The 22,750-nt window shown below is 45.7% G+C and overlaps 1 protein-coding gene across 1 annotated transcript in view; it reads right to left on the reverse strand.

The window, feature by feature from the left end:
* Nucleotides 1-5,430: 5,430 nt before the first annotated feature.
* ACACA (acetyl-CoA carboxylase alpha) overlaps nt 5,431-22,750 on the reverse strand; it is a gene marked incomplete at its 3' end in the record, with an annotated part of 84,658 nt that continues 67,338 nt past the window's right edge. The window contains exons 38-44 of the mRNA XM_010146932.1: nt 22,350-22,553; nt 19,822-19,977; nt 19,091-19,237; nt 7,707-7,976; nt 7,250-7,347; nt 6,003-6,123; nt 5,431-5,576 (exon numbers count right to left, since the gene is read on the reverse strand). Coding sequence (XP_010145234.1) covers nt 5,431-5,576; nt 6,003-6,123; nt 7,250-7,347; nt 7,707-7,976; nt 19,091-19,237; nt 19,822-19,977; nt 22,350-22,553 — 1,142 coding nt within the window. The remainder of the gene's footprint in view (nt 5,577-6,002; nt 6,124-7,249; nt 7,348-7,706; nt 7,977-19,090; nt 19,238-19,821; nt 19,978-22,349; nt 22,554-22,750) is intronic.

Consider the following 22,750-nt stretch of genomic DNA (forward strand, 5'->3'; position numbering starts at 1 on the left):
CCTCCTCAAAAGCAGCCACGCTGCTCCCAGGGCTGGCTGTGACAGGCAGTACGACTCAGGGCTGAGTTTAAAGTACAAGGATATTCTCTTCTGGCCCCGTACAAAGGGGTTGTTGGGTTTTAAATGCGGATTGTCAAAACGATCCTTGCAGCAATTATGGTCTGTTGTATCAACAAGTCCTCAGGGACTCATCCACAGTCACGTGATTGACACATCCACTACGCTATCCTGACACGGTACGGCACCTATCGCGTTAATGTCTTCACCGTGCGCAAGCAGCGTCTCCATTAATGAAAGGTGTACTCAGGAAAGGTCACTGGACAACTGCTGGTGCCAGGCTCATGGGCTTCTCAGATATTTCCGTACTGCATTAGCAAGCCACCACGCTTCCGCTGATCAGTTCACCTCAAACATACGCTCCTCTCAAAGCTGTTCCTCAGCAATGTTTTCTCCCCATTAAAAAACCAAATTCACAGTGCCAGAAATAGTGCATTACTAATCTGGTAAATTGGTTCCTGAGCTTTAACAGGTGGTACAAGCAGACACATTGTTTAAATGGAGATCATTTTGAGGGTAAAAACTTCCAGAGAAGGAAATCCCGAGGATGGGGTTACCTACCCTGCCAATGCACCACTGCTGAAGGTATTTTCCATCTGATGTGCTCAAACATTGCAAATACCAATGAATTAAGGTTTCAAGACCACGCAGTCAGCAGGTAACTGCGATTATACCCATTCTGATCAAAAATGTCAGACCACAACCAGGCAGGCACTTGGCTGCAGACTGGGAAACGACGCCCAGAGTTCCGGTTTTGAACTGTGTTGTAAGCGTTTCATATTTTACTGGTTTCTGACTCTTCATCTTCACTGCAGTGGACATATACCCCTGGCAGGTGGTATTTGTCAAGCTCATGCTTGGCACACTTGGATGTTCCTGACGAACCAGGCCCACAGCGTGGTGCCATGGGGCCCCAGGGACAAGCACACCGGAGGACAGGTTGAGGGCCTGATGCATCACCTGGGCAGGCCAAGTCTGCAGAATATGGGGGAAAATAAAACTACACAGGACAGAGAAGAAACACAACAGTGCTGGTTAGATCCTTCCCTTCAGCTCCAGAAGTGACAACCACTTCAGACGTCCTATTGTGAAGTGCAGCGTGTGGGACAGTTCATCACCATCATCACCCAGAAAATGAACCGTTTGAGATACCAGGTTGAACATCTACATCGCAAGCTAGGGTGTATCAAGTCAGTAGGAGTTCCTGAAAATCCCTGCTAAACTTGGCTTCTCTTAGGAAAAGCCTAGAACATGTACCCATAGAGAAAATGGGATAGAAAGCCACTATTTGTTTACATTAACAAAACAGTCTTCCAGACAGGACTTCTTTTAAACACAAAAGACAAGGAGGAGCAAACTAATTAAAAATAGGTCAGCAACAGACTTGGGCACATCCTTGTAAGAACTGAAATGTAGCCCTGGAAGCTTGAACCTTATAAGCAGTGCGTAAATTGGGAGTGCTGGGCTCTTTGGTCTTTCCTCAATTAAAAGGAAAACCAGTGGAAATTACGCTGGTAGAGCCCGGTGGCAGCACGCCACCCATGTCGTACGAAAGCCCTGTGTTTAGCTTATGATGAGGTGAGGCAGTTCGGGGGGGTGGAAAAAGGGAGAGGCAGGCAAAGCTAAAAAAAAAAAAACCCAAAAACACCCAACCCAAAAAAAAAAGAAAACCTCTGCCTCAGCAAAAGTTTTCATTAAAATTTTAGATAAATGATCTCTGTGTCCTTCTCCCATGCTGCCTGGGGCTCCATGCTATTTCTATGCAAATAACAACCTCGTGGTTTATATCTTATTATTTCCACCGGAGCTGCGGCGACATGACCCGAGACGTGTGTGAGGTAGACAGCGAAAGAGAGAGAGGGAGCGAACGAGAGGGAGAGGGAGGGAGGGAGATGGAGTGGCTGGTCGCTGAAGTGTGAAAAAATATTGTCAGGAGTGAGCGGCAAGAACAAAAAAAAAATTGCAGGGATAACGTGTTTATTTCAGCCCCTCTCCCCATGTGAACCAGCACCTTTTAAAATTCATTGGGCATCAGGCGATCATGCACAATCCATCTGCTTTCACTTTATCATTTGCATTTCATGCCTCCTGGCTTTTGATGTGCTGATACTTTGATGCAGTCAGGAGACGCGCATTATCATTATTTCAATTTTCAGGGGGGTCAGCGGGCTCAGCACAGGCGCGCGCACATGCTCACGGGAGAGGAATGAAATGTCATTTCCACCTCTCCACCCCCTGCTGAAACGCAACGGTGAAGACAAAAGGGGTACAGACGACCCGCGGCCCCGGCGCCCCACACGCAGAGCACTGGCCCCACCACCGAGCATCACACCTTTTCCCCAGGTCTTCCCCTCGCCCACGCTCTGGACTATAAACAAAGACAGCTCAATCAGGAGCAGAGGGAACCCTTGCACAGCTCTGGTGCGGTTTCCTTGTCACCCCGACAGGCAACAGGGCTGAGAGAATCCTTAAACCTGCCTGCTATCAGGTGTCTTCCAGCCATACGCCGCTCCACTTTCAAAGCAGCGACGTGGACGCAGCGAGCAGCCAGCGTGTGATCAGCCAACCTCCAGAACCAAACATAAGCTTCAGCTACAAACGGTGCTGACCTTGAGCTCATCATCTAAGTTATAGGTTACAGCCTGGTTTTGGCAGCTGGACCTTCCCCTCTACACCTAAACCCTCAGGCTGGTTTTACATAATGATAATGAACAAGACCAGCAACAGATCTGCTGGCACGTAATGTATGTCACAGCTCCCCTCTGCTCCCCCTGTAAATTAAAAAGAATCCAGCATTTCACAGGGGGAAAAAAAATTAAAATAAGATTAAAAAAATCAAGCAACTTTCCAGAAAAAACCCTCTGAAAGCCTGATTGTCTCCATCGCTGCAGAACAACTCTGCACTGCACATTCTCCCCTTGCAGAGAGAAGACATTTTGAAGACGACAGGTATGCAGACACAAGACCCTGTAAGCCTTGTACACCTCCCCAGTGAAGACAATAATTAAAAGTCAGCAATGGAAAACAATCCCTGACACCTAATTGGGAAAAGCTAAAGGAATATTTGCACGCGACTCCGTTAGAAAACATTCCGTTCCAACTGTCACGCAAGGTAGCAGCTTCCATTTAGTTATTTTTGTTTGTCATGATCTTTCCTCAGGATGCTGCCAGCTGGACTGGTGACCTTCGAATTCCCAGAAAGTGAAGCACTGACTTTGCTGCACAGGGCTCCTCTCACCATCTACTCTAAGGGAACAAGAGGCAGCAAGGCTCACCCGCTCCGCAGATTAAAACTACAGTGGGCTTCCACATGAGACCCTTCTGCAGTCTTCACAGGGATCAACAAGAAGACATCATGTATCATGCTCAAACAGCCTCTGCATTCCTCCAAGGGAGGACTTTGCTTAATAGGCCCCTGGCTGATAGTGACCTGACTTCCAGACAAAAGAAAATCCAAACTGTCCATCCAAATTCAAGGGAGAAGGGTTTAACAGTTTACATGACACTGCCTCCACGGCAGGGTGACGCAATCACACTAGCATCCACCATTTGCCTCACGCCCTCCTTCGGATCTAAACTGGACTAAGCTGGGCATTTCTGGGGCACAGTTATAGCTGGATCCATTCAAGAAGCTCTGATCAGAACTGCAGGGACTGGAAAATGAAGATCAGATGAACTAGCATGACACACCACTCAACATCCTGGAGTGAGTGAGGATTCCCAGGCTCCCACTCTTCTAGGACAGGTAAACACTGTTGGGTCTGGGCTTAGCTATCTTACTGGGAAAGCTGGATGGGATGCAACTGGTTCCTGCTTTGCCTGACCTTTAGGTGACACCTTTAGACACCTTGGTGTCTACATAAAATCATATGCCTTTCCAACAGAGCAGGGAGGAGAGGAAAGTACACATGGGGTTATTCAGCCCACTGATATTCTTGGGATGGGATAAGTCACCACCAGAAAGCATCTCCTCCTGCCTATGCCTGCTGACAGATGTCAGGTGCTTAATTTAATTTAATCTTTAATTTTTAAGTGCCTAAAATTTAGTGAGATTAATCGAGTCCTATAAAATCAAACATTCACTCCAGAGGTAGAGGGTGCAGTTAAACCTGGAAAGAAGAGAGCAGAAGAGGACTGAACAGACTGGCTCTGCCATCTGGGAAACTCTGAGGGCCCCGATCCCCAACAAATGACAGCTGGACCCAGGCAACTTACGCCACTTCAGCAAGCACTAAACTGACTCAATTCCTTTTTAAAGGACAGATCTTCAAATGCCTCTTTTCCTTCCATTGATGCAGGTGTGTGTGATGTGTGTAAGAGATCTAACTGAGGGTGCTGCATCCTAGAGTTGATAGGATCAATGCTTCATTTTCTGCAGAGCCCCCTTTATTCAGGGGAATAATTCAACGAGAGACTATTTTCCTTTTATCTCCCATTGTCAGGCAGGCACTCCTTGAAACGCAGCTTGCGATGAAGCACAACCACCCCAGGTGCTGGAGAGTGCCTGAGAACAAAGCTGCACAATGGGGAAGGGCACTCACGCCCCCACAATCCTAACTCCCACGTAAACAAAGCCCTCAGTGAGAGGGACAAGAGCAGAGTCGGCTGTGAGCCGTGTCTGCTGCAGACAAGGAGCTGGAGGCTGTGATATTAATGGGCTTGGGGCAGCAAGGGAGAAAAACCGCCTCTGGTGGGGGTGGGAAAGAAGAGCCACTTTAGCAGTGAAAGCAGTTAAGTTTTCTTACAGCCCGAGTTATTCCTCCCTGCCCCCCAGAGCTGAGATTTCCAGCAGGTCTGACCCCTTGAAAATCACCATCCACAAAAAAAAAGTGCTCCCCCAGCATTAATGCAATGCTGTGGATGGCTGAAAAGTTCAGGGGGATTCTGGCCCACGTCTTTTGAAACACAGTCTTCCAGAGACTGCCAACAGCCCCGTTTCCTCTATCACAACACACAGTGGGTGGGAGAAGGTGCTGCCCAGTCGGTGGGATTCTCCACTTCTGTCATGTGGTCACTGCACACAATCTACGCTAAAAGCTGCTTCTCCTTCTTCCTCTTCACCTGGTTCGTGCTCAGGCCCTTAAATCTGCAGTTCTGCCTAGGTCCCCTGCCAATCTCTAACCAGGATGCCTGGAATAGCGCCTCTGGCTGTCAACATGACGTTCTCGTCAAGCAAGACAGGTGCATGAAAGGACGATTTTCTGACCAGAGAGAAAAGAAAAAGACAGCAAAGGCATGAAAGCGTCACAGCTGCTGCCTTGTGTCCGTTCTCCTGTATCGGGAAGAGTCTGAGAAGGGAGAAAGCAGAAGGGACCAAGTGCAATGGCAGCTCCTTGAGTCTCCGGCAGAGCACCCAGCAACATCAACCCAAACCACAAAGCGCTGAAGACTGCAATGCAAAGACTTACTTTGTTGAGGGCTCCACAGCCAGTCAGGATTATATGAGAATTCTCGACCTGGATAGTCCTCTGCCCCAGCCGAACAAGGTAAGCCCCAATTCCAATCGCCCGACAGGTCACCTTAAAGGAAAAAAAGAAAAAATCATCACATTGATTTCTGCTTTACCAAACAACCAAAACCTCTTGAACCAAACACCTGGATAAAACGAGGCATGTTTGTATTACAAAGCTATAAAATCTACTCGCACTGCAAAACTCCAGATTCTATTTTTCTGTAAAACACAACATCTGAGCATATGTGTATTTTATTTAACACAAGAGAAGCAGTAACTTATAGACTGAGCAAACATGAAGCTAAATGTCTGTCTCCTAAGTGTTTTAAATTTAGTCTGAAAGGGCCTGTAACGGTGCCTTGCTCAAAGCCTACAGGAGCCAATTTACACCAGTCAGAAGCCTGATCCCAGATGTATCTTCTGGATATCATTGCAGGATTTTTAGCTGAAACAGACAATGCAGTTTGGAGAACAGAAAGCGGTGGGGGATTACCAAGTTGATGGTGATAATACTCTCATAGGCTAAAGATGATTCTCCAGCAATCATGCCAGATCCTCTGAGGTTCTCTATTCCAAGTCCGTCTTCCTTCCCGATAATATCTGTTATCTTATACCTGAGGGAGACACACACAGCCTTTGAGTCACAAGGTCCAGTGATTTGCTGAATCAGTTTGCTATGAAGAAAATGAAAAGTGACTAAATATCATTAAGGCTCCAAAGAGTAATGTGCATAAAACAGTCCAGGACCCGTAGATGGGCTCATTCTGCAGCCTTGCTGAGCACCACGGAACAGTCCTACGTACAGGCGGTCAAAGCAGCACTGCAGGAGGAAATGCCAAGGGAGAGGAATGCCCGTGGCAGGTGTTCTTCTGTCATTCCCACAGGACGTGAGGAGCAGGATAATTATAGGAAAAAGGGCAAGAAAGCAAGAGAATGCAGCCAGAAGGAAAAAGAAAAAGAACACGAAGCTCTTACCTTTTCTTTACTTTCTTCTTTCCTGCTTTCCTTCCCCAGCATGGCCCCTTCTTACCCAGCTTGCTCAGACTGGCTTCTATCTTTTCCCCATGGCCCTTGCTAAGTAAAGTACTTGAGCATGTGCTTAGGCGCTTCCCTGATGAGAGCCACTGGCTTTCCCACCATGCATGCAGGCACACGCTCATCCCCACACCCAGCACCATCCTCCCGTTCGTTCAGAGCTTGCCAATCTACCCAGGAGCACCACTGCAGCTGCAGTCTAGTTCTAGAAGCTTCTTTGTACCCCATCTTCAGATGTGCTACCCTTGGGATGCAGCTGGGAAGGTGCAGACACCTGGAGCAGACGTGTGTGCAAAACCGTAAGCTATAAGGCAGTTTAGTGCAATTGCTGCAGCCCAACCCTTCAAAATGCATGGGGGGCTTAGCCCTCACTCAGGAACTATTTTATCCTTGCTACAGAATCTAGCAGAAAAGTAGTTTTCAAAATTGAGACTGCAAGTCTTTGGGCAAGAACCGTTGTCTTTGTCATCCCTGCAGGACCCCCAGACATGACCTGGGCCCCTGGACAGTAGGCGTCATGGCATTACCTCAAACAAGGCATGTCATGATAACGCTTTTAACTCTCGTTCCGTGTTCTGAGCACACAAAACTACAGCTTTCAACATGCCTGGATCCTAAAGAATGTCCCAGTTGAAGACAAGGACATGACACGCCGCATACCCAAGGATGGACAGAAAGCTTTCATTCTGACCCGCCTGTGCTTACCTGGACTCGCCATTGTCCTCCACATGTTCACAGTGAACTGAGTTCAGGGCACTGACTTTCTTATAGTCTTGAGGAGTCAAGTACAAGTATTTGTATCCCTGCAAGGAAAAACAGTTCATTCATCTCATTCCCACCTGTAGTCCCTTCCTGATCCCCAGGAACTCCTTCCAAAAAGAAAGTTTCAAGCGAGCAGAATCTAATTCCAGATAGCAATAAGAACATCCCCTCCTCATGCGGGAGCTCCGGATGAGGTCAGTGAAAGCTGGGGATGGTTTCAACCTTCAGCACTAACTCATTCTGGATGCCAATCCCGCTGCCTGAGCGATCCCAGTACCAAGAACTTTGGACCTAACCGTCTGGCAAATATTTCCCCTCACCTCTGTCAAAAGAGACGCTGTAAGATAAGATTCTCCCATGAGCTATCGCAGTTTCACCTCCGACTCCTGTGCCTCCTTACCTTGTACGGGTCATCTGGGTCTTCCCAAGCTACGTGAAACATGTGCCGAATCTCCTCAGCCAAACCAATCCTGGCTCCGCTGTTGGCAGCAACATAGATACGGGGGATGCCATGTGTTCGGGCAAGCTCTGAAGCCCTCAGGAACAGCACATCCTCTTGAGGCCCAAAAGAACCTATTCGGTACGTAATGTCATTGCCGATGACAATGATATCACGGCCTTCTGGATACTCAGGGGTCTTCAGAGTCATTTTCCAGGCCACCATCCCAATCTGCAACCGAAGAGCAAAGAGTAACAAAAAATAAATGTACACCTTCGAGACGTGGAAGAGGGGGATCCCCCAGAGGCCACTTTTATTGCACTCTGTGTATTTTCGGTGGGAACTCTGGTAGCAGCAACTCTGGCAGCACTGCCAGCGGAGGGCACTGCTGGCAGGACTTGATCCTTTCCACACTCACTGGAGCACATCCTCCATGGCTCTCCTCCCACCCAAAACACTAATACTGTCCCTCCCTCCCCCCATTCAGGGATTTGTCACGGGTCCAAAACACATTCTGCAAACACGCCTCTCGCAGGGCGCTGCGCTTATTCCACGTGCCAGAGCTCACAGGGTGAGGGTGGATGTGCTGCTGTACAGGGCTCCTCACTACCTGCTCAGGCTGTGCAGGCATCACCCCAGAACCTCGTCACACCGGCTCTCCCGCACCCTGCCCTCATTCTAATAATCCTTTTACTTCACAACTACTTCCATTGTTTTTTCCTGTCCTTCCTTTCACTCCTCCAGCTCGACTCTTTTTCCTTCCCAAATATTGCATTAGTTTCTTCCCAGCCCTGCCTGGATAAGTAATGCTTTTTGCTGCACATTTTTCTTTTTAAAATCACTGGATGATCTCTTCTGGCCCATCTTATGGAGATCAGCAACATCTGTACCCTGCATCTCCCATCCCTCAGCCGCCACCTATCACTGCGCTGGGGAGTTGGCCATCCCGGAATGCCATTAACAGATGGAAATAGCAGCGTCCCTTGAAAGCCACATGCATCACCCAGTCTCTGCTTGCCCAAGGATCATAAGCTCTGAGTACACATTCCTCAAGCCGATTGCACATCCTCTGCAATCAGGAGGGTTGAAACTCTCATTGTGGAGACTCTGAATTCTGAACATGATGAACTGAAGCGGGAGGGGGAGAGGGGAGAAGCAGCAGATAGATATGTGCCATTTAATCCAAATCAAAATGGCACAATACACAGTTGAGATCCAATCAGCATCTGCAATAAGATATGCCATAATAGACTCATTAAAAAAAATAAAAAGGCAGAAGAATTAATCAAAGGGTCATTGGAAGCAAAGCAGGCAGCAATCCAAAAATATTATAACCGGCTACTGGCAGATCCTTCCCTTACACCTCCCCTTTGGAGAGCTGAGATTGCAAGTTAACAGAATGATGGTTTCAGTTCACCTTCTCCTTGGTCTCCGTTTCATCGACTGCTATTTTGACTGATACATCATAAGGGATTAATTTGTTTGCCTCTGAATATTTGCATATTTACAGTTACATCTTAGCATCCAATTGCAGTGTTTGGAAAATACACTGCAGTATTTTCAAAGACAGGAGCATAAATCCCTAAAAGCCAGTGGGATGCTTTGCTAAAATACCAGTATTATTGCAAAATTAAAGGGAGAAGTTGTAATGCTGCAAAACAAGTGGATGCAGCCGTTGGTCAGGCACACAGACCACAAGTGGGTGCAAAGAGACCAGGGGTCACAAACAACCAGTCCAGAGTCTGGACGAGCAACTTAATTCATCCCAAACCAACCTACACAGCCAGAGGGGTTGTGCTCCTCTGCCACTGGACTTTCGTAGCAGAAAAAGGAAGACTAAAGGTGACAAAAAGAGAAGAAAAGTGAGCTTTGCCCTTCTGACCTGGCTGTTGCAGGAAAACACATGCCGGGGCTGGATGTTTTGTCTCTGTAATAAAACCACAAGGCACAACCATGGGGTTTTGTTTTTTTGCTATGAACAATGTAGATTCCCTTTAAATTTATGGGTAGTAGAGAATAGCTTTCTATTTCAGAAAAAAAGGAGATGAGATTTTTTAAGTTAACGGCAGCATGCCAAAAAAATGGAGAGTTCACAGGGTAATTAGACAGGCTGAGCTAATCACCTAAGAGCACTGTCAGAACAATAATGGGTGATGGCAAGCAGCAGTGGCCTCAAAACAGGCTCTTGTGAAGAGCCAGAACAGTTTGGGATTGCTTCTTCTGCCATGTCTCTATTCCCAGCACACCCAGAAATGAAGAAGAGAGGGAAGAAAAAATAAAACAGGAACCGTCTTATTTAACTGTTTTTATGTTGGCAAAATGATTTGTGCCACCGTATTTCCATAAGAAGTGGGACCATTATTCTCCTGTAGGAACACATTTGGTTTGAAAAGTATCACTGGACAGAACGTGAAAATCAAAGCAGATGAATTATTCACAACCTCCGATCAGAAGTGATCATTATTTCTGATGTTCCAAACTGTGATTAGGATTCAGTGCTCAGATGTCATTTGCTCCCTGAATAGCACCAGCAATGCAGAATTGCATGACACATATATATTACACACAAGTTTTATATATATAATTTTATACACACCTTCTCCCACTAGATCCTTGGCTTAATGTCACCATTAACAGATAGTAAAAACATGATATTAACTAACGTGCGTTTTCATGGCGCTCATAAATGCCATTAGTTTGACACACAGTGTCAACACTAATCATGGCCTAAAATTAACACCAAAATTGACTTCAACATTAATTGCGCTATCGATGTGAACAGTAATACACACACTGATGCAGTTTCAAATTGACTGCTGCTGGCAGTCGGAGCTGTTGACAACAGGCACCGAGGGGAATGGGGAAGAAACCGATCCCGGTCTCCAGCCTGAAAGCACAACAGACTCTGAACGAAGGGAAGCCAACGCAAACGGTGGCTGGTGTTCAGGCACGGGGAGCTTTTAAGCCTCCTTCTAGCAGGATCTGTAATTCCCGGAGAAGTGTAGCTGACAGAAAATCTGATGTAAACGCGAACAGCTTATTATTCGACAGCACTGACGCTTGAGCCGTGCCAGTTGTGTTGGCTTATTCTACTTCTCTCACAACAAGGATGATGCTCGAGCCTAGGTACTGTATGCCATACTTAAATGCCCAAATTTGGAAACCTGAATGTGGGTCTCAAAATCTCCAAGTGGGATAACTGAACTTACAGAACCCTGACAACAATTTTGTATTGTTCTCATTCTGTTGCATCTGTATCACGTGCAAGTTTTATATGCAATAAAATATATAAATAAACCATGAATACATCTGTATGTCTGTATTTATTACATACAACAGTTACAAGAAAGGAAATGCAACAGTTCTGCCCCGCTGCGCACGCACGTTCTGATGCTCTTAAATCAAGGAGCACGTGCTTTATTCCCCCTTCACAACCTGTCTTTTCTGGGGATAAAGCAGTGACCACCGACCCCAGGACGCTGAATCGCTCAGCTGCGCAGCCGTGGATGAAGTGTGACTACTGGAGAAAGGTCTAAAGGGAGCAAAGACATCCCCAGAAATTTTACTTGCCATTTTGGTGTTTTGTCACTCGACTTTGATGGCCAGAACTTCAGACCTAAAAGACAGACTCTCTGCACTTACACTGTGACGAAAAGCCGAACAATTTTTATCTTCACCATGGACCAACTCCCAGAAAAAGGGCACGATGCACACAGTTTGCTAGAAGCAGATTCAGACTTAAAGCCTTAATGAGGGTGAAGTGCCAAAACCCAGGATTCCTTCATTCTCCTCTTGGCTCCGAAAAAGGTGTCATTTCACGATCAAAGCTGTGGTCGCAGGCGGCACAGCCAAGCACACGTTGGCACGGTTCTTCCCAACAGCACGCGGCCAAGTGGGTGAGACAGGAAGAAACGGTTCCAAGGTGAGACGTGGCAAAGGCTTGCCCAGTAAAAGGCGTCGTGCAGTACAGGGGTTGACGTGAAGGGCTGTCTGACAGCGAATGGAAGGAGACGTGAATTCTGCATCAGACCAAAAGGCACTGGGACCGCGAGTCAGGAAGCAAACCAGCAAAAGGTTCCCTGCACCAGACCAAAAGGCACTGGGACGGCGAGTCAGGAAGCAAACCAGCAAAAGCTGGCTGATGTTCAGGGAAAGTGGATGGAGCACCAAGAAGCTCAAAAAACCCCATTAAAGACAGCGTAACAGCAGTTTTTATGGTACACGTATCTGTGTTGCAAGGTATGAAGCTTGCATAGTGTCTCTGGGGGACAGCAAAAGGCATGACGCCAAGCCCAAACCAAATTCTCTATCGAATTGTAGTTTGTGCTCCAAGCCCACAAAACCAACTGTGAGCAACACTGCCAGCTTTTTCCCCACAACAAATGCATTTTTCTCCCTAGGCAGAGTGTAAGCCTTGAAAACTCCAGCTGAAATAGCTTGCATCTGGTGAACGGATAAAAGCAGATTACAAAGCGCGACAGATAACCTTTATTAGGAGCCTTCTTGTAGGCAAGAACTTCATTGTCTACAGTATCCACATACGTGTGTTCAAACATACACATCACAACACAGAATAAAACTATCTGCACCACCACTTCTCTCTCTAATCTAGTAATGCTTGTATTTGAGGATTTTAAAACCCTTCAAGAAATTTGGAGCTCTCGTTGCTCTTTGAATAAGACATTATTTGGGCAGTCACTGCTCTCAGCATCCTCCAAGAGCCTCACCTATGACGCGTGGGGTTCTTTCCTGCCCAAGAATTTAACTGTTGGAAAACTTTAAGAAATATCAAACACTAAAGATGTGCTTTAAATGTAAGCATTTGATAAAAGTCAGAATTACAGAAAGGTAACAAAATTAGATTTCTGTATTTGTTTTACAGCATTATGACATTCAACAGTCATATCTGACTACATATAATATTAAAAAAAAATAAATCTGCTAAATGAATGTTCTTACAACCTTCCAAAAATTCATTCTTAAAAATAATTATGAAAAATTCTAACACAAAAGGCCCCTAACACAATGTTAGAGGCTCATGACCTCTGGTTCTGTATGGAAAGCCTTTTCAAAGCTTGAACTCCTAGTACTGCTGCAGCATATGCGTATCTTTTCAAAAGTCAGGCCAGTGGAGATGCCAAGTCTACAACACTGCACACTGAAGACACTGATCTGCATGACAACCCATCCAACAATTCAAGGTGTTAGAGTACTCCTGCTTAACCGTACAGCCACCGATCAGCTAAGGAGCTGTTCCATATACACTGCGACACGTGTCCACCCCACCGCTGCCAGAACTTAGACACCCCATGCCAGTCCCACACTCCATGCACACACCTGCTGCTCTTAAAGTTACATTACATGATATAGGCATGTAAATGAGGACCAAAAATCAGCTTTTGGTGATGCTAGAGGGACCCTCTTTTAATTGGCATTATATTCCACTTGTCACAAGACATCCCACCTTTTACTAAAAAATAAGACTCTCCAGTCGATGGCAAGAACCTGCTCTGTCCTGATCCCTAACACCCCCGTCTCATCGTGACCTCCGAGTGTCTCATAGATAGGGGATAAATTATTCTGCCAAAGGAGGATCACCTTCTGAAATTTTATCACAAGCATTCCAAATGAGGGGACACAAGTAACTGTCCAGCTTCCCTGTTATTTAAAGCTATTCCTACTGCCAGGAGAGCCTTCAGGTCAGGATTGGTCCCAAAACTCACCATGAAGGGTTGGGAAATCCAAAGAATAACAACTGTTTTCACAGTAATATCTGGGAAAAATAGCTGTGGGGCTGGGCCCAGAGAGGGGGTGGGGAGAAGATGCTCAGGTGTTTTCCTTCACCTTAATTCACTGACTTTGCCATCATTCCTTCTCTGCTTTTCCTCCAGTAGTCACCACCCAACACAAGTAGCCCAGCGGATGTTTCAATGCCCTGTGCCTGTCATAAAATGCAGGAACACGGGGTGACAAAGCAGAACATGCAGTTCAACCATTAAGCTTTGTTTGCATAAAATTCATTAGCTACACCTTCCAGCCCCAGGCAATCCAGGGAGCTGCCGAAGCAGAGTTTCAGCAGCCCTCTGCCCACTGCCGTCCTGAATTCCAGCCGGCCAAACCTTCCCATGTTCACCAGAAAGGTGCCTGCCAATGCTCCAGCTAACAGCTCCGATGATGGATTATTGCTGATCCTCATGCTACTGAGAAGGAAAAACTGTGACATCTAGTGCCAAGAGGGAAAATGACATGTTTTACGTGGAGAGGAAGGGCAACGTGGGGTGTTGCTGGCAAAACGCCTCGCACTCACTTTTTCCTTGTCCTTGAAGATTAGTTGGGTCTTATCCACGACTGGTGCAGTCCCGGTGCCAGAGGATCATGGTAAATTCTACTCAAATACATAAAGTGCTATAGAAAAACATCAGAATGCCCAGCTCAAGAATGACAAGTAATACACCGAGTTCTCCAACAGGCTGAGGGAATTACCTTTCCACACTAAGATTCCAGCTAATATGCTAATCTTCAGAATAAAGCGGCCTTCAATGGGCATTCGAAGAGGGTGTCACCACCTTACAGGTCGTGTCTTCAGCAGAGCTACTGCAACCAACAGGCTTTAATCCCTGTGAGTTGCCATATGCTTTTGAACTCTAGCCCTGTCCACTTGCCCATGTTCACACAAGTTCTGACCCCTTCAGAGCAACTTCTCCATTTCAGCAGAACCACAGAACTACTGAGCATCAGCAGGGGTTTAGATGACAGGTAGGACAGAGGCAAGGCTCCCAGGGGACAGCCATCAGCTCCTGTCAAACAGGGTGAGGTGCTGCATCCTTTCAAATACGTGCCTCCCAATATTAGTGCAGAAAGTTCCAATCACACACGTCTACCACCCATGCCCAATCTCAACCAGAAACACCAAATATTGTGCCACTTTAAAAAAAAAGAAAAAGGCTTCCACTTGTTTAAAGCACGAAGTAATTTAGCTGAAATTTGTCTGTGTTTATATAGGTGTTATAATCTAGGCAAGCATCCAGGCTATGGTATTAACTTGAAATTTTCTTCTTAAAGACATTTTATAGAGTAAAATGCAAACAACTGCAACAGGATTTTTTTCCTCCCACCTATATAAACTGTGTATTTCAATAGTCCGTGTCTATCTTAACAGTCAGTCTGGAATGAGGCTGAGCATCCACCTCTGGTGCTTAGTTCTGAATACAATCACAGTTGTACAATAAATGACACCCCATTTGTCCCAAAGTCTACTCAGTCTTTACTCGGGAGCATTAGAAGGGAGCTATTCGCTGGTGTTTGGTTCTGCTGATAAAACTCTGTCTTATTCATCTCTCTTCTATACCTGCTGGCTGAGAATTATTTACAAACTGTTCTCAACTTCTTAGTGTGGCATATTCAGTCCTGTCAAGAGCGTTGGCTTACTGAAACCCTGTGGCAGCAGACAGAGCTTATCAGAACAGTCTCATGTGAGCAGAGGTGTCAAAGCAGCCAGATGAGTGATGGAGGACACACAAAAAACCCAAAGCAAACCAAAAAGAGGGTAACTAGGGACCAGGACCCAGTTCACAAGTTGGACATGAAGGATCCAGGACAGAAACCATGTAGCTGAAAGCTCCAGGCAACATCCAGGATTCTGTCTGCAGTCCACAGAAAGAGCAGATGCGCTTCAGGAAGAACTCTGGCTGCACCAAGAGGATGAGAGGTTGGAAAAATGCCCTGCATTAGTGATGTCTTTGGTGCCGCAAGCACAGGCGGCAGGGCCAGCAGCACTGCAAGCTCCCCCACGTGGCCAGGACACGCAGGATCCTCTGCGCAGAAGGAGCTAGCACTGTCTAGGAATAAATAGCAAGTTGTATTTTCATGGTCCATTAGGTCCTTGGCTTCTTTGTTGAGACTACCAGCAAAGAGATAATTACTGCCAAATGAGGTGGTGGGCTATGTGAAGTGGTCGCAAGCTAAGCGTTGAAAAATCTCTTGTACTGTGAAAGTTCTTGAGAATTCCCATTTCACAGATTTTCCTGAAAACACAAATAGGTTAGCCAGCTTAGCCCGGAATGCTGCTTGCAAACTCTGAGAGGACAGGATAAACTCAGCTTTCAGCTCCTGCTCTGCCCCATATTAAAGCAGGGATTGCAACTTCGGTTGTTGACATCCAGCTGAACACGCTGACCACAAATCTCCTGGATTTTATGCTGGTTTTTCCATTTCCCCTGCTAGCTAAAACAATTAGGGCACTCAGCTCAGCTGAATGCTTTAAGAGGACGAGTGTCTTGACCCCTTTTCACATAAAGAAAATGTAATTGTTCAGACTGTGTAGTACAGCTTCAACAGGAAAGACAACCCCTGCCTCGGCACAGCCGATGCTGCGATGGTACAGCACTCACATGTGATGGGGGGGAAAGCTGTGTTTGAGTCTCTGATCTCAACCAAGCAGAACAGTAATAGGTACCTAAATGACTAAAGTGCTGCTATATTTACCACAGTCAGAAGTTTTCAACAGAAATTTCCACTTTAGTAAAAAACACATGATGTACAATCTCTCAAAAGACTTTGGATTCAAAAAATCAGCAGCTTTGGCTGAGCAAAAAAAAATTAAAAAAAAAAAAATCACATTTACTTGGGAAGTTCCTCCCAAGCCTTACGCTTCTGGAGCTTCAGGTGCAGACTCCACTGGGAGCCCATCAAGCATCACTAACCAAAACTGGGGAACGTGGTATAACGTAATATCCAGCACTTGCTTAGTAATGACAAATTCAAGGACTCAAAACATATTTATCTAAATTATCCTCATAACATCCCAAGCAATCCCATAGGGCATGAACAAATGGAAGCAGTAAAAACTTGGCTACCAAGGGAGCCACTGCAAAGCTTGGGAACCTCAACCTCCCCACTGTACTCACTTCTTTAGGGATCATCTCCCCTTTAAGACAATTTTCAGTGTATAGGGGTTTTGGCACATTGAAGTCAAACGCATCTATCTGAGGACAAAGCTCTTGCTTAACAAATTTAGGTAGTTTAGAGAGCCAATGAAATGTGCCGTATTTTGAGAACGGTTCACCATCAAATCATATGGAAGAAGTGCAGAACCAATTAGTATTTTCTCCTGCTCCTTGTAGTACATCTCCTCTTCCTATGCAACAGTACCAGCTACTGCCACATAGATGGATTACCCCAAGGATCTTTGCTTCCTGGCAGATAAGATGCTGTATTTCTCTGCCCAGATGCTACGCAGACTGATTCTCAAAAAAAAAAAAAAAAAGGCGGAAAGGATCCACTTACAGCCTCAACAAAGAAAAGGCTTACGCTCCAAATTTATCTAGCATCCTGTCTCTGCCTTCTCCACCCCTGCAGCCATCTTGTTTGGAAAGAGAAACTTGAGCGCACGTTTGAGGAAATTTGTTTCCTCAGCTGAACGAATTAAACCATGAAAGCCTAAAGTCAGCTCATCCAGATAAAGAAAGTGCAGCACGGAGGAATGAATCTGCTCAGCAGCTCGTCACCTCCTGAATGTCACCCGTCCCTCAGGCTGCTGCCAGAAGCTCTTTGCAGACTGTCCGCCCTCACCTGTGAACGAGCGCCATTGTGTGCGGAGGCCGTGGGTGACAGAATTCAATACCACAGCCTCAAACCTCATTCCAGCTGCACATGGTACTACAGCAACTCGTCCAGCTGACAGCTGAGCACTACGGCCTCGCCGGGGAGGGTGGGGTGGGGGGGCACAGAGCACTGGCTTGGTGCGGCCCCTCGCTAGGCCTCCCCAGACACCACCCCTCGGGCTGGGGTTTCATGGCTGTTGGCCAGCGTGCACACCTCATTCCTGGGATGTCGTTCGAAGGCAGGTTAGAGCCTGCCCTACACCTCCATGTCATGCGATCTTCAGCAGCCAGACAGAAAAACGTGGGGGAGCATCACGTTTTCCCCTTGTTTATCTCACTGTCCAGCGACTCAGCCCCTTGGCGTAACAGCCACAGAGGGCCTCAACCTGAAACTCAGGTAACAAAACCACACACACCACCACAGAGTGTAATTTTTTTACAGGTTGAGCACAGCTAAGTCTACCAAGGGTTAAAAAAAACTCCTAATTTTTTTTGGTGGTCTTCAGGTACAGAATCTCTTATAATAAGACTATTTGTATTCATACTGGCAGAGTAAACACTACATGTTCATGCCCAGGCAGCTCTGTGCTTGTAATTTCAGCAAGAACAGAGCTACGTCCCTGAGGGACTTGGCTATTTCCCCAGCCACCATCCACTCCAATGCTGAATGAGAGCTGAGAAAGAGAGAAAGATGATGGCATAAGCCTCCACAGCACTGCAGCCTCAGTTTTCACTAAGAATGCAGGGAATAGCTCATTTCAGGTTTAATTATACTAGTTAAAACATTTCTCCTATAGGCCAGGAAAGACAAGGACGCAGTGCTCCCATAGTCACCATTTACTGATGAGGTTCAATTTGAAAACATCATATTCAAACCCTTCCCCTGACAAGATACATGCTGTAAATAGTGATGAAACCCCCTATTTCCTCTCATCACTATACCTGATGTTTTTGAACAGAGCTTTGGCAAATCTTAATTTGTATCTCTAGTCAAAAGATGATGCTAGTTCAATGATGCTAAGAAAAAAATAAATGACACCACCACTTAGAACTGTTCAAGTTTAAATTACCATAGGAACATTCACTTACTGAATCCCACCTAGCCTAGGCAAAAAAATAAACAAATACATCTTTGACCCGTTAGCATTATTCTCCAGTCACTTCAATGCTGCAGTCTTTGACTTGCTAATGTAATGGCACCCCAGCAGCTCACCCCAGCAGCACAGCCTCTGCTGAAGGACCAACTCCATTCCCCCCACTGCACTCGCAGGCTGTAAGTCTCAAGTAAATCACTCACTAGAGGGGGATGTTGCACACACCTTGCCAGTGTGCACACAAACACTTCAATGGGAAGTATAAAATTGGGTTTCATTTTTGTTTTTTAAGCAAATGAAAACATTTCTATTTAGTCTTGTAAAATGTATTTTCCTCAAATACAAACCCCAGTTACCTGGAATAGCTGAATGAGCACTTTTTAATTATGAAGGAAAAACAGCATAAGCACAGGTTTGAAATGGAATCATCATTTACGATGGAGGTTAAAATACCCATTGTATGGAAGGTATTAATTTTTAATGAAACAAAAATCTCATTTTCAAGAAAGAGATTTCATCTGTGAAAGACTGAATGAATAGATTTTGTGCCTGGCTGGTAAATTTTCATTACAATAGTCAAACCTAGTCCAAAACACAATGTACTGCAGGACATGGAAAGAAAAGTAGCATTAAAGAAAGTGCAACTTGCCTCATTTCCTCCCGGCAGCCTGTTCATGTGCACAAGCTGGCCCTGATCATCCAACACCAATTCAGTGTACGTTAGTATGTCAGAAGGCAGCGGCGGCGTTGGCAGGGATGCATGTTCATTCATGGAATTCCAGAGTTTAATCAAAGACTAGGCAACGAAAAGGTAAATTTGTGTTAAGAACACTATCTGCAGATATTTTTATTCAACCCTCTGTGACTTAATATTCAAGACAGAACACTCTGAAATATTCCTCCCCCCAGTCTGACTGACAATATTCAGTGCATATCGCTTACTTTGGAATTTAAACTATGAAACAGTTTCACCCCAAGCAGTGTAATTCAAATGATGTGATTTAGGATAGAACCCAGCAAATCAGTTACCCAATAAATTCTGCAACTCATTAACACATTCGATGTCACACGGGTCCCACCCTAGGAACGACCACCCGGCACGGTCTAACTCTCTAGGAAGGCTAGTAACAGGGTGGGAAAACCAAGTGGTTTACATTGCAGCTTCTACTGTTCGACTTATTAATGGTTTTACAGCAGCAACGTATCCAGAGGCCTCATTTCTTTCAAAGTAGACTCAGTCCATAGCTGGATAGACCTCAGGGGACCACTGTTAGCCACTCCAGGCCAGTTGTTTCCCTGACAAGCAAGGATGGCAACTGGTAGAAGTGCTTTGGAGGTGCTAAAGTTTAGCACAAACCACCGGGCCTTATGAACACTTACCTGCCGAAACATCTCGGGAATGTCGTAGACATATGATGTCCCTAAAGACTGTGCCTGGAACCTCTTGGACTGCAGCAGGTCTTTGGTCACATACGGGGTGTTGATCAGCATCCCATGAAGCGGTCCCTGTTTATCCCCATATGCCTGGAACATAATCTGCAGCACGGAACACGACCAATTACTGCTTGATCCACTGCCTCCACACACCTATCTCGTCCAGATTTACCAAAAATCACCAGGATATTGCAGACTGATTGGGCTTGTTTCTGCTCTCTACAAATATGTTAATGCCCGCATAACACCGTGCTTCATCATGTATTACTACCCTTTGGAGACAGCGCTGGACCATTACCGCACAGATGTGGGCATCCTTGACTTATTACCGTATCGCAGCAGGAAGCAAAGTGAACAAAGCCACATCCTCACAGAAAAAAGTCTGTGACTTAGATGACTTCACATTCACCACTATTTCCCCTGACACCATATCTACGCCGATGGATTGCGATAGCTGGGAGCAGAGAGACGAACTCTGTTATTTATGTAGTCGAACAGCACGGTATCCGTATCTCCACTGACTGCTCATGGAAGCTAGGTCAAGACTTGCATATGTTATTTGGCTTGAAGTTTTGATATTGTAAGTTTAAAAGATTCTCCCAGAGTAGCACCATGAATTACCAGCTGCCATGCTTCATGGCACTATATATTCCGCTCAGCCAGGACTCAGAAGGAAATCTATTTCAACTAAGAAACAGGAGGGGCAGTGCTTAACCGGGACAACACTGCACAGATGCTGCGGGCTAGAAACACGCCTGGCAGAAGCCAGGCCATCAGGCTGTTGGTAACAGAACAGTGCTCAGACATGATGTTACAAACAGCAGATCCTTTCCTAATTGAAGATTAATTAATTGAAGGATCCCACTGAAGATAAAAATTACATAAGTAAAGCCGATTTTGGTTTTTAGAGTAAAAACAGGGGTTCATGCTCCTTTCAGTCTTCACCAACGTCACTTTGTGAAGTAGCTTCTTCAACAGGGGAAATATCAGGGAAACGGTGTTTGTGTGTTAGGATCCGTTACTGCGTCTAGGGCCCAATTCTCCTTAAAACTCTGGAAAGCTTCCATACAGCTCTGTGGGAACTGGGGAAGTCTGTACAGAGTATTGCCACAGAAAGTGCGAAACAAGGTCAGGGCATTCTCTCCTGACGACCTTTCCATTCTTCAGCAGCCACAGAAGTGCCCAGTACATCAGTAAGGTTTGAATTCTTTTAAAAGAATTCTCTAAGTTCAAAACAAACCTCTCAAAATACAGAAAAAATACCCAGATTTGCACCCATCCTAGAAACCTCTGTCATAAGGGGGAAGATTACTGTTCAGTTAAAAACTAACACCTTCCAACTTCGTAAGACAAACCGTCCTCCCAGTCGCTCAAAGAGTTAATGGAAACAATTCCTATATCAGAATAATTTTGTAATAGAACCTGGTTTAATATCTTGGGGGGGGTGTCAAATTTTAAAAATCAAATATTGGAAAAGTGGCTAAAAGCTGTCCACACACGGCGCATTCCCCTAGCATAAAAAAACCAAAGCTCATCAGAGACAGAGTTTAAGAGGAAAGGTGACCTTCACAAATGACTATCAAAACTCAAGTGTTAAGCTCAGCTACTGGAGATTATTAAAATGTTCTTTTCTTTCCTCATCTCGACTCGACAGCAGAAACGTAGTAAAGCATACAGACACTGTCTGTTCTAGATCTCCAGAACTGGACGGGCTATACGGCCAGGCAGCTGGCTGGAGAAATGTAAATGGAGAAGGGAAGGAGAAAAGGTGACTCAGCACTTTGTGTTCAACATTAACGGTGCCCAAGTGATTTATTCTGCTGCTACAACTGCACGGCAGAGAGATTATTACAGAGGGAGATGTAAACATTTCTGTATTTAAATATTTTTCATGCATCCTCTGCTCCCTGTGTTTTAGCATATGGAGGTATTTCAGTTAACCACACTATTCCTATGTCATGAAAAGCCGCAACACCAGAATAGCCACAACCATTATAAAAGAGCCCATTATGCTTCATAAAAATGATATAAAAGCACCTTCAATAATTTTATATCATCCTACTACCCAGGTCATTGCCTGTATCTTTAGAATTTAAAAGACAAGTTCACAGATTTTCTCTATCTGCTCAGGGAAATGGATAGTTAATAATATATTTTATTACGGCCTACAGGGTGAGCACCAACAGTGATTACTTCTCTATTCCTGAGCACTCTGCCACAGAGGAAACCAGATGTACAAACCACTGAAGGTATGTACAAAACAATTAGAAGACACGAGTTTTTACATAACTGATTAAATTTTGCACACCTACTACTGCAAGATTATCTTCACATTCGTCTTCCTTTGGCAAAGCTGAATGGCAATCTGATATTGCCTAAAAACACTGCAAATCACAGAAGAGCCTCACCAGGCATAATGTGTCCCCCCCCTCAATACTTTGCTTATCAAACCCTAGGGGCACATGGAAGCGTACCTGTCCTGTTCTGGAGTCTGTCACTTCTTTGTACAGGCTGATGTCCAAGTAGTAGCCCGACTCGTTGGTCAAGAAGAGACGAATGGGAATTGCCTTCCCAGTGGGTGTCAAACGAATGTTGATCTTCAGCTCGGCTTGGAGGACGCGGAGTTTCCACAGGCGGCTCCCATAGCGCATCACCATGCTCCGCACAGATTCTTCAATCTTAAAACACAGGAGAACAACTTCCCTCACCTTTTTGGACACATCCACCACTTTGTTCCCCCTCCCTCCTGCTGCTGCAAGGTCCTGCTCGAAGGGCAACCCCAGCGCGCAGGGGGAACAGCAGAGAGGAGGGATGGAAGGCCCGCACGGCAGCACGCGCCCCGTGCTGTTACGGGACCTTGGTGGCCGGTCTGTTC

Source organism: Eurypyga helias, unplaced genomic scaffold (assembly GCF_000690775.1).
Source record: "Eurypyga helias isolate BGI_N326 unplaced genomic scaffold, ASM69077v1 scaffold1410, whole genome shotgun sequence".
NCBI classification, from domain to species: Eukaryota; Metazoa; Chordata; class Aves; order Eurypygiformes; family Eurypygidae; genus Eurypyga; species Eurypyga helias.